The sequence below is a fragment of the Oratosquilla oratoria genome, chromosome 4, assembly GCF_046742065.1.
Source record: "Oratosquilla oratoria isolate Oo_2021 chromosome 4, ASM4674206v1, whole genome shotgun sequence".
Classification (NCBI taxonomy): domain Eukaryota; kingdom Metazoa; phylum Arthropoda; class Malacostraca; order Stomatopoda; family Squillidae; genus Oratosquilla; species Oratosquilla oratoria.
Window position 1 is genome coordinate 86,874,114 of NC_134780.1, and position 12,259 is coordinate 86,886,372.

At 39.7% G+C, this 12,259-nt stretch overlaps 1 protein-coding gene across 3 annotated transcripts in view; it reads left to right on the forward strand.

Annotated features, from left to right (window-relative positions):
* Nucleotides 1-5,343: 5,343 nt before the first annotated feature.
* LOC143025022 (poly(A)-specific ribonuclease PARN-like) overlaps nt 5,344-12,259 on the forward strand; it is a 32,768-nt gene continuing 25,852 nt past the window's right edge. For all 3 annotated transcript variants that reach the window (XR_012966330.1, XR_012966331.1, XM_076184628.1), the window contains exons 1-5: nt 5,344-5,513; nt 8,285-8,417; nt 8,605-8,691; nt 9,609-9,730; nt 10,017-10,108. Coding sequence is in view for 1 of the 3 variants with exons in the window: in XM_076184628.1 (XP_076040743.1) it covers nt 5,495-5,513; nt 8,285-8,417; nt 8,605-8,691; nt 9,609-9,730; nt 10,017-10,108 (453 nt within the window). In the remaining 2 variants the exon portion in view is untranslated. The remainder of the gene's footprint in view (nt 5,514-8,284; nt 8,418-8,604; nt 8,692-9,608; nt 9,731-10,016; nt 10,109-12,259) is intronic.

A 12,259-nucleotide genomic window follows, 5' to 3' on the forward strand; every position in this document is an offset into this window, starting at 1 on the left:
AATCGTTGTTGTTGTTGTTACTGGCATTGTTATTGCTATTGTTATTGTTGTTATCGTTGTTTTTATTGTTATTTTTGTTATCGTTGTTGTTGTTATTGTTGTTGTTATTGTTGTTTTGTTATTGTTTTTATTGTTATCGTTGTTGTTATTGTTATTGTTATTGTTATTGCCATTGTTATTGAGATCTTTTCGATTTTAAGGCATGCAGAATTTTTAGGTCAGGTCAGGTCAGGTTAGGTTAGGTTTCAGATTAATATTCATTTCTTACCTCTCTTCAGCTGTTGAAATCAACGATGCAGTAAAATGGAAAATATCCTGCTATTGTTATTGTATTTGCGATGATAATGATGCACAGGGACGTTGAATTTGACTTCACTGGGCAAACTGACTACGTGGTTAGTTGCTCATGGGGTTTCTTTGAGGTAACACCAGATTGGTATCTAAAATAGCTTTAACTTTTTACGATGAACACCTAAGCAAGATGCTGTAATGATTATAATTTATTTTATAGTATTCGTTTTTGTTTTATTATCATTTGTCTGTTTGATTTTCATTTATTATTAGTTATATGTCAATTTATTATTATTTACTATTTACCTGTATGTTTATTATTCAACTATACCTATGCATTTATTTGTGTTTTTATTTGTTATTTACATTATTATAGTTTTTATTTATTAATTTATTATTATGATTTTTTTCGCATCCGACCTAGATATGGACCAAAAGGTCTCCTGTCGGCATGCTCCGCCTTTGTAATCCTTTGTAATCACCTTTGATCTTCTGCTGATTCCACGCATGAAAGTTGTTACATCTGATTTTTTTCACACGACAGGCATTTAGATTACAACCCACAGGAATAATATATTATATCGCGGGGTCTCGACTGATAAACAGCTTGGGGTCCACCCTCCAACCAACCAAAGCATAGTCACGTTGTCTGATATTAAAACATAATGAAATAACCCCCTACCAACCTCACCACGAGAAAAGAAAACCGTTTAATCTAAGCAAGACTAAAAATTTTGGGTTCTGTTCTACTCGACAAATGGAAGAGTACGAGAGGTACGTGAGACCACAGGTTGCGCAGTTGCAAACACAACACCCTTATTCATTGTGTTAAGAAAAACAGGGCAAGTGGCAGTCATCAGTAGCTGTGGAGGGTCGAATCTAGGTTATACGAACCCCAACAAGTCACTCAAATAATAATGATGTCTTTTCCTTTGCTAAATAAAAAATTGCCCCCGGCTGGAAATAAAAGTAAAAAGTAAGTAAAGTAAGTAAAAAGTAAGTAAAATAAAAAAGTAAGTAAAAATAAAAGTAAGTAGTGTCAATGCACGGGCGTCGACTGTTGACAGAGGTATTATGGGAGGTGGAGGGGTGCAGTGGAGGTCCAACGTAGAGTAAAACCCAAGATTATCTTCCCGAGCGGACGCCAGGAGATAAGACGCACGCGGCGGTCACACCCTTTCTCTCCTTTGAATTCTCGAGGGAATGAGAGAGTGCCTTTGGAGATATTAAAAAGAAGTCCTGCGGTATGTGTAGGAACAGATTTACAAGACGACGCCTTTCAAACGGGGTCATCGAGACAGCGCAACGAAGTCTGGTGGTGGCCAAAGATATAATCACCAAATTCTCACAAAAATAACTGCTAGCCTAGATGTCGACGAAATAACCCTGATCTGTGGTGCAAACCACCTTGCTCATACCAAATGCCTTCTCCAAAATGATTATGGGTCACAGTCAGCCTTCTCTCCGTTGAGAGATGGAGAAGTTGGAGGCTGGCGCAGAGATATCACCATGGGAGAGGGGGTTGATTATTATATGGATTAGGGCCGTCTAGAGCACGTCGGCGAAACAATTCCTGGATTTCAAAGGCGTAGACTGCATTCAGCGCATGGGCACTTCGGGAGTGACCAGTGGGGTCTCCCTCGGCGTCTAGGGAACTCAGGAGGGAGGTCTTCATTTCCCTCTTTCTTGGGCCGGTCAAAAGTCGGACGAGAAGACAGGAAGAAAGCCTCTCCACCCGTAGGCAAAGGGAGGTAACTCCCGCCTCCTATCTAAGATTCACCACACTAGCCCATGGAGGGGCCATAGTGACAGTGTAGAGAGCCTGGTTTTTAAGGACTTCAAGCTTGTCCCATGAGCTGACCTAGAGGGAGATGAGAGCCACAGCAGCATAGTCCATCACCGAACAGGTCGCTTGAATATAGTACATCTGGAGGACCTTGGGGAGATTTAATCTCGTCTTCGTGGCCTCACGGAGGTACCTGGCCTCCGGAGCGAATGAGAACCTGGCGTCAATCCAGATACACAAGTATTGATTGGAGAATGTTGCCTTGAAGGATAAAATGGGGGCGTTGCTTCCGCTTCCTCGGACTCATTACTCTGGTCTTGGCCGTCGAGATCTTCAGTCTCAGCATTTCACATTCCTGGAAAGGGTACTTGAGTGCTCTCTGAGCCCTGTGAAGGAGGTAGTCGCCCCTAGTGACCACCAACGTGAGATTGCCCCCATAAAAGAGGAGACGAGCATCCTCCTAGGTTTTTCATGAGCACGTTGAAGAGGGTAGGACTAAGAATACCCCCCCTGCGGAGTCCCATTTTCTACTGTGGTATGAGGATGGGTGTCCCTGGAAACGCAGTCTCGCTACCCTGCACGTGAGATAGCCTGCAACCTAGGTCAGGAGACTGCCTTGGGTCCCCTTAGTAGGCGAGGATGCAAGAATGGTATAAGCCCTTGCTAGCTGAACGTTTTTTCCAGATCCAGAAACACCACAATTGTAGGCTCACTACCGATCAATCCAAGAAGGGTTGCCACATAAACAGTTGCTACTACTCCTTTTTATGAAATTATACGTATTGTGATGGAAGGGTTTCATCCACCACAGGAGGCGACTGAGGACCATCTGCTCAATGGTCTTGTCAATGCAGGACGTGAGGGATATGGGCCCGTAGATGTGTGGGTCCCTGGGCTTGGGAATCAGCACGACATCCACCTTTTTTTCTACTTCGCAGGGAGTCTACCCGCCTTCCAGGAGGCACTGATGAGTGCCAGTGATGCCAGCTCCCAAGCTGGCCCCAGTTGCCTAAGGAAGGATTAAGATATCCTGTCACTACCAGGAACATTACCTTTGCTCGTCTTGTGAACCCGTCGAAACTCCTCGAGTGTAATGCCGCGTCCACACGGTCGAGCTGTGCCTGGCAGACTTTGCCCTTACCGGGCAAAGTCCGCAGACTCTGCCCGCGAAGTGTCCACACGGCTGACGATGGTGGTTGGAGGTTAGTTGGTCGCAAGCAGAGGTTGGGAGGGAGTGGTTCAGTGCGGTACGATGACCATGGTCCCCGCCGTACTTGGAAAGAAGGTAGCACTTTACAACATTATAATTGCTGCCTGCATTAAAAAGAAAAGCGAGAAATCACGGAGACATGACTGGTACCGGGAGTGGTTACAAAGACGTGATTTAATGGGAAGCTCAGTGACAATTCTACGTGAATTGCAGGATGAAAATGAACAATTGTTTTGCAATTACATGAGAATGAACATAAGCAGCTTTTCTGTTCTCCTTTCGAAAGTGGGGCCATACATACAAAGGCAAGAGACAAATATGAGGAAAAGCAAAACACCAATAGCACGTCTTGTCGAGGCCATTACAAACTAGTACTAGGTGCGGACATGGTGGTAAGGTAACATTGGTCTGTACTGAGCGGGTTTGCTAACTTTGCTCGCACTTCACCTCGTGCGTTTGGCAGCGATGTCAGCCCTCCATCCACTGCCCGTAAATTGCGCCGGGAACAGACAGTTTGATGGTTTGCCCGCTGAAATTGCCCGTTCTCGAGCAAAGCCCTCGTGCCCGGCGAACAGTGCTCGACCGTGTGGACGTGGCATAAGGGGGAAAGTCCGTCGGGGGAGCCATGGCCAAGGCAGTGTGGACCACATCCTCTCTACCCTGTCGTAGGAGGTGATGTTCCTGCCTGACAGGTAAGGGGAGTTGGGCAGTAAATAAATGGTCCGCAAATTGCTGCGCCACTGCACCAGCGACACGCAAATTCTTCACCTCCTTCAGAAAATATTACACCTCTCCACTTTACTTATAAGATAGGAAAATTTGGTTTAAATCATTAGAAAGAGCAGTCATTCTACAAATATAATAACAATTTCAAAACTCGATAGGGTAAGAAACTAAGTAATTATGTGGAGATGAATTCGAGGGAAAAAATATTGGTTTATAACCATCTTTACTTATAATCGATGTTTACAGTAATTGTGATAAAAGTTTAGAATAAAAAATGTGGTCTCCTTTACAAACAACCCATGGACATGATTGTGCATTCAGATTTCACAAAGAAAGGCTTGAAAAAAATGTATAAATATTTTGCGTCTTCAAGCTTGAGGAGCGAGGGAGAGATAGTAGTTACTGACTCCTTCCTTCGAACTTATTCGTGATTTAATTTAGTATGAGAAAATATTCAATTTCTGTCATTCTTACCAGAGACTATTTTATGTAAAGTGAATTTATCAATAATCTGTGAAGTGGGTAGGTAGATTATTTGAGTGTACTAAAAAATGTAAGAAAAATAGATATAAATAGGCTACATAGAATAGTATGCCTATAGATTATATAATTCACACTATCGAACATAGAGCAAAAAAGCTTATCAAATCACTGAGTAAAGTATAACTACATATTAATTGGTATATGGTATGAAAATTGGCAGGAGTCTGCAGTACTATCAATTGTAACGAGCTACACGGTAGAAATCGAGTATAATTTTTTATTAGAATGGAGTTTAATTAACGCGCAAGTGAAAATATGAGGACATTGATGTTTTAACATCACAATGGTCCAAAGTAGGCTAAGTGCCCACAGGAATTTAAAGTTGCCTTGCAAGGGTTGCTACGGAAAGTCAGCATAGATTTTGACCCACGGTCTATGTATGAAGTGTTGGGAGCTCCAGAACCAACTGCATAAAACTTTGCTATCAGTTCACCTACACATGAGTTTTCTATTGAGAATAGGTAATGCACGAGAGGATTTCCTAGTGAGAGTGTACGCGCTCGAAGTGTATAAGACAGCGATAGAATTTTTCATCTAGACTATTTTGATAATGAATATCAAAACAGAACAACGCAATATTTTAAGGCTTTGGGAACAAATGTACAAATAATACAAAATGCAATGGAGCGACAGTGATGGAAAATAAAAGTATGTATCTTTCAATAACATGCAGAATACACATATGATTTATGCAGAATTTTAAATCTAATTAAGTCATCTTTAATAGATCACAATTAAAAGAAAAATGCAACAACTATTACCCATCAATTCTATAAGACGAGAACAAAATTATTCTGCGTCTGATGGTCCGGGAGCATGGGGCCAACAGAGGAAGAAAACGTTAGCCCTTGTTTGTGTTGTCTAGGACAGGGGAAGGGAGAGTTGACGTGAAGGTGACGAAGAATATCAATTGGAGTTTCCTGGCTTATCTATAAATCATGGAAGTCACAAGAAAAAGTAAGTTCCCATTGTTCTATGGGGTGGTTTCTGGATATACTTTTAATTTATAATTCCATCAATTTTGTATTCAGACATGGTTTCAAAGTAAGATGCTATAATTTTACTTTGCATTTTGTTACCTTTGTATTTTGTAGAATTTTGTTTTGTCTTCAATTTTTTTAAACACCTATTAAGTATTTATGGAAAGCCAACAAATTTTGGGGATATGTGGATGATAAATTATTTAAATTAAACGAGCCTGACAAAAATAAATCGAGGACAAACCATTGTACGCATTTGTTTGATAAAAACATCCCTGTTCAGGTGGACACGATTACGATAGGCCACTTAATCAAGAATTATGTATATATATATTTTTCTCTTTTCAATTTATGAAACAAAATGCCGTTTGTAATGAGTGCAAGTGTCATTGGTGTGGTTGTACACTATGTTATGTGAGGATGATGTAACTTAGTATAAGAATTTGAATTTTCTTATAGTTATAATAGTAGCCTAAGTTACTAAGTATGATAATTTTTCAGTTTTGTGTCAAAAGAAAAGAATTTGTAGCTTCTACACATTTGTATTTCAGGTTCTGTTCTAGTAACATACAAATATATTTAACTTTTTTCATTGGTGCATTTGAAAGCTTTTTATGCAGAATGGATAGGTTAGGTTAGGAACTGTTGAACAGTGTAAGGTTCATGTTATTTACTTTAGCCATGCTTGAGTGTTTCTGGAATTTTTCCATATTGTATTGCCTTTTATGTAATTTTGTAGGCGATGAAGGAGAGTGAACATTTAAGGGTAGCAGAAAAGAGGGTAAATTTTTTAAAGTGTACACCTAAACGATGTTGCAATAGAAAATTATATATTAATTTTGTAAATTATGATCCATCAATGTAATATGCATTTTTCATGGCAAAAATCATTAACCGAAAAATTTGTTAAAGCTATATTTTAACAAATAAAGCCATGACAACTGATTGAGACGCCACCATTGTTTTGATGGATGTGGAAGTTGAAGATATCAAATTACAGACACTACTTACGTTCATTCGTTTTACGTTTTTTCGATTTTACGTTTGAACTGACTGTAAAAAAAAAATTAATTTTTTTTTTTTTGAGTGAATTTTTTAGTTTAGCGCGCTCTCCGTAGTTCAAACGATACTTGCGCATGACGCTGCGTCCATTGTTTACATTGCACAAACGACAAACTGAACATGCCTTGCCTCATCCTCATCCTCCTCCCCCTCCTCCTCCACCATCTCAATTTATGTTGCTTGAATTTAATTTATTTGAAATTAATGTTATTATTTTACAATGTTATGTGTATAATTAATGATTTAGGGGTGTTTTATAAGATACGGTAATAGAATTTACGGATGTATAGTACAGTAACTACTTACGTTCATTTTCAACTTACGTTCGGCCGTTCGGAACGTAACTAAAACGTAAGTTGAGGAGCGTCTGTATAATAAATTTGTCTAACCTAATCCTCATCTGCATTTAGTAATGTGGTACCTGTAATTGCAGAGGTCATCATGATTGTCATCGTAAGGGATGTTGATGGGAGGTTTTGACATCTGATTGGATATAGAGGAATTTCATAGCTTGAAGCTTAGCTCTGTAGCACTGTTTTAGAAATATGTAGTTTGGTGACATCACATGGAGTGGGAGAACACCCGGTACAGAATGTCAACGCCATCGTCAATCTGGCATTGATGGAACTGGACAAACGACAATATGGTGTCTTGAACCTCTTGCACCTCAGTTCAGTAGTAGTATTGGTTTTAGCAGTGTTTTTTGTTATTAATTTTTGCCAAGAAAAAATATTACATTGATGTATCATAATTTACAAAATGAATATTTGATTTTATATTGCTATATTACATAGGTGTGTACTTCTAAAAAAAATACCAAAAGGGGTGCACAGAAGGGAAGGATAATAGATATTAACAGGATTTTTTTTTTTTTTTTTTATAACTAAAATTTCTGTAAATACATCTGTTGTAACTTCACACATTTGTTGGATGGTTTTCCTGAATACAGACTTGATGATATTAAGGTTACATACTGTGCCATACGAGTTGTCGCTGGGGAATGGTCGTGTCAAATATATATATATATATATATATATATATATATATATATATATATATGTAAAGACAGACGAATATGGAGGTGAGGTAGCAAAATGAAATGTTAACCACTTCCATACGGTGACGCCTACGTAGGCGTCATGAGGAGCAAGTGGGTACGCGATGATGCCGACGTCGGCGTCTTGATTATATTTATTGTAGTCGTACCTATGTAACCTCCATTCTCTCTAAACTGGCTTCATCATATTTTCTATGGTTATCAAAATTCACGGGTGAAAGAGAACGAACGATTGAGCACTGACTTTATTTTTTATAATGCGATTATTATGACGCAACATCGCATGTCGGGCAGCTAATGCTGCCAGATGTGCGATATGCCCCGGAGTGAAGAGGTTAAGGCTAGAGTATGGAGCTTTATTCAGAACCAGATATTTCAACCTCTTGGGTCTTCCTTAGTGGACTGAAAATAGAAGAAGAATGAAAGTCTGTCAACATCTTATATTGTGACCTGACGACCCTGCATGACCTCATCCCGGTTTTGTTGTCCCACACTCGCCAACTGCCAGCTGTGCGGATGTTTGAGCCCAGGGCATAAACCCCCCTCTCTCTCATCTCTAATCTCTTTTCTTTCTCTTTCATAAATCTTTATGAATGGAGATTCAGTACTCCCATAATTTTTTCTTTCAGATTTTAAAGAAAATCTACCAAAAATAAAAGATGCGATAGATGGGGCAGATTTTATATCCATTGATGCAGAGTTCACTGGTCTTAGAAGAGACACAACTTCTAAACTATGTGAACTTGATACTCCACAAGAAAGGTTAGGTTGATAGAATGGTAGTTAATAAAAAATTCTAAAACAAAGGAATGCAATACAAAGTGTGTTGAAGACAAATTTTGATATTAATGAATAGAAATAATGACTAGTGGATATTTTATATATGTCTGTTTTTTATTCGAGTTTTGTTTCCTATTTGACATTTTCAATTTTCTTTGTTTCTCCGTAGATATTCTAAATGTTGTGAAGCTGCAAATGACTTCGGGATGATCCAGTTTGGTCTAACTACTTTCAGATACAATATTGAGGAAAAACAGTAAGTACCAGGTAGTTTGTTGAAATGTGGATTGGTATTCCTCCATTACTGAAGATTTATCTCTTAAACATACAAGAAAGTTGTGTAACAAGTCCAGTATTTCTTAGCCTTTTTCCTGTTGTGGAATACTTGGAATAATTTTCATGTTTCAGGGAATTCCAGCATTGAAATCCTTATCATTTTAAGTATATCTTCTTCTTTCTCAGAAACATAAAGCTTGGAAGGCAAACATGATACATTTATGTGATAACTGATTTAAGTAGAAAATAACCTGTTTTCTCAAATTTATAGTTTGCAAAAAATTTTGAATATAGAATTATGTATAGATCCCAGTGGCCCTTTCCCCCTTGTGAGGGAGGTGGCTGAATCAAAGCATGTCTTGTCTCGTAATGGGAGAAAAATACAAATAGGGGAATCCCCAGTCCCCTCACTTTACCCCATTTGATCATCTTTTATTAGATGCTCGGGAATGTAGTAAGATCGAGCTTATCCCCCAATCACAGAACGTGAGAAAGGAAGAGGTGGTGTTGTAGAAGTAGTACAGGAGGTTTAGAAATAGAAATGAATAAGTGCATGGATAAGGAGAGAGGGTTGCTATGTGTATGAAACAGAGAGGGGTAAACCAACTTTGTGAGGCTCTGCTGTGGAGGTGCTCTGTCTTGCTGCATTGCATCTGATCCAGGCAGGGGGTTGGGGGCAGTGGTAACCCTTCATCCACAAAGAGCTGAGGCAATAGGGAAAACAAATGGGTGAAGAATGAATGAAAAGTGGGTGTATGCTTTGGCTGGGTACCTCTCTTACAATGGAGAAGAAGCCTTTTGATTGAAAGATATACTGGGCAAAGATATAATGGATGCCATGTTTCATTACCATTTTGGCTTGTATAGCTGTGGATACAAAATCTTTCCTTTTTGTAGGTACCACCATGCCAGTTATTGTTTTTATGTACTGGGGCAGTCACGTGAAATCTACACCTGTGATTCAAGCAGTCTCAACTTCCTGGCCAACAATGGTTTTGACTTCAACAAACTCTTCAAAGGTTTGTCAGATATATGTTGTACATTAAATCCTTAACTTGTCCTTGTTTAATTTTCATGACTTTAATGATTGTCAGCTCTAAGAGTATCAATTATTCAGTTAAATTAGAAGTTTTTTTTTTTTTTCTTCTATCTATCTGTATATCAAGGATGGGAGAGGACAGAAGATAGGAATGAATGAAGAATGGTTGTATATGGATGATGCTGTGATGCATATGTAAGTGTTCAGATGTTTATGTATTGTGTTTGCAACCTGCTCATTTCTGATTTAGCCAATTTTTCCATCAGATGGATTGTCTTACATGTCTATGATTGAAGAGACTAAGAGAAGAGCAGAACTTTCTGTCTCTGTAGAGGCATCATCACCCTCCCCAGTTAAGGTAAGAGGTTTGCATTTGTTCTGAATCTATTTTAATTATGTATGGTGTACATACATACATATACATATACCAAGGCTTTTTTCCCCTTACAAGGGAGGTAGCCAAAAAGAAAAAGGCATAAAATCATTCCCACCCATTCCATCCCTAAATACACTCCACTCCACTCCCCTCCACCCTCCCATCTTAGCACCTCGTGGATGATGGGTCATCCCTGCACCTTGTCCACTGCCCTGGGTCAGAGGCAGTGTCGCAATGTATGATGTAGGAAGAACAAAAATGAGGCAGATGGTTATTGTGAAGGGGATTTGGGTGCATGAGGAATATCCATTGAGCAAGAGAAAGAATGAATGGAGAGAGATTGTGAATAGTTGAAGGAATGCCTTGGTCCAAATGGATGTTCTTGTCTTCTAATTCAATTTGGAGGGGGCTCACCATATAATCAAGTAGTGTGTGTAAATCAGCTCCAGCTGATGGATCCTGCCATGGAGGCACTTTGTCTCACTGCATTGGATTTGGCCTGATCGGTGTGGAACAGGGATGACTGTTGTTATTGTCATTCCCTAGACTAGCATTTCTTAACCTTTTACCCTTGCGTAACCTTTAGAATAAATTGCGTGTCTCAAGGAACCCCTACATAAAAAAAAAAACGAAAAAAAACGCATAATACCATATCTTTCTCATTTTATTTTCATTTTAATAAGTTAGAAAAGATGATGTCTATATTCATTATTACAATAACCTTTTGCAGAACCTTAGGGTTCTGCAGAATCCTGGTTGAGAAACACTGCCCTAGACTGTCTGACTGAGCAGTCCTGTCTCCGAGGAATGCTTTGGCCGGACCAGGGTTTTCCCGCAAATTTTTTATAGGGTGTACATTTTTTCCTGTACATTTTTTCCTGGCATGCATGATTGTGTACATTGCAGCCTTCCATAATGTGTTGTATAGTATGGGATGAAATGTTACACCCTGGGCAATTGTCTGCATTGCGGTCATCCAGCCTCTTCTGGTAGTTTAGAAGGGTTAGATGTTGGCCCCAATGCAGTCTAGCCAGGTGGACTCTGTCCTATTGGTGGTAGAGAGGATTCAGAGGGATGGATATCAGGGTGTCTGGCATGCAGTAGGTTAGGGCATCGTCACTTGAGGCGAAGGTCGAGGTGAGGGCAGTTCAAATTCTGCCACCAGCGAAGTTGAACCAAGGGCATGGTTCGTTAAATTCCATGCTACAAAACCCTCTGTGAGGGGCACTGTCCTAGCCTCCCGATAGGGGGGGGGGGGAGTGTGTGACGTTAAACCATATCATCATGGCATGCAACAATGTATTGTCTTTCAGTTTGTTGATGGAGCAATGAGTGCTATGATTATGGATATCCTTCAGGAGACTGGTGCCTTGTGGTTGTAGAGGAAGAGAAGAAAGTATTTGTGTGTAATGTTGTTATTTGGGTTGTTGTTTTGATGTTTCTTGGCATGTGTGGGTGGTCTGCTATGTAGTGTATTTATCTAGTTGTATTATAAGGGAAGGGGAGCTATGCTCGTGTTGACCCGTTTTTGTATCTCGCAAGTGTATTGGGTGTGCTGTGTTTCTGGAAGCTGTGGCAAGTGTTTGTGCACTTCCCATGTCAAACAGGTCCTGGTGTGGCAGCATTTTTGTCATGGGATCACTGCCCAATCCCAAGAGTTAACATACATAAGAACATAAGAATGAAGGAGACTGTAAGAGACCATAAGGCCTACACCAGGCAGCTCCGTATCCATCACCACCTGTCATCCCCATCCATAAAGTTGTCTAATTGTTTCTTAAAACAACTGATAGTTTCAGCACTTACTACATGGTCACTAAGTTTATTCAATTCGTTGACCACCCTTAGTAAACTAATTCTTGCCTATTTCCTTCTTAAATCTAAATTTGTCCAGTTTATAACCATTACTCTGAGTCCTGCCCTGTTTTAATATGATGGCCTTGTTTGCATCACCCTTGTTAGGGGCCAACCAGCCACAGTATATCCCTGCCACTGGCTGTATACAGGTGGTAGCTCAGCAGGTATTTCTCGCATATCCAAGGCCCTCTTCTTGTCAACCATCTCCCTCATTCTTGATCTTCCTATCAAATTCACATCATTTGCTTCTGTGAAAAAGGGAAGGAGCCTTGTTTT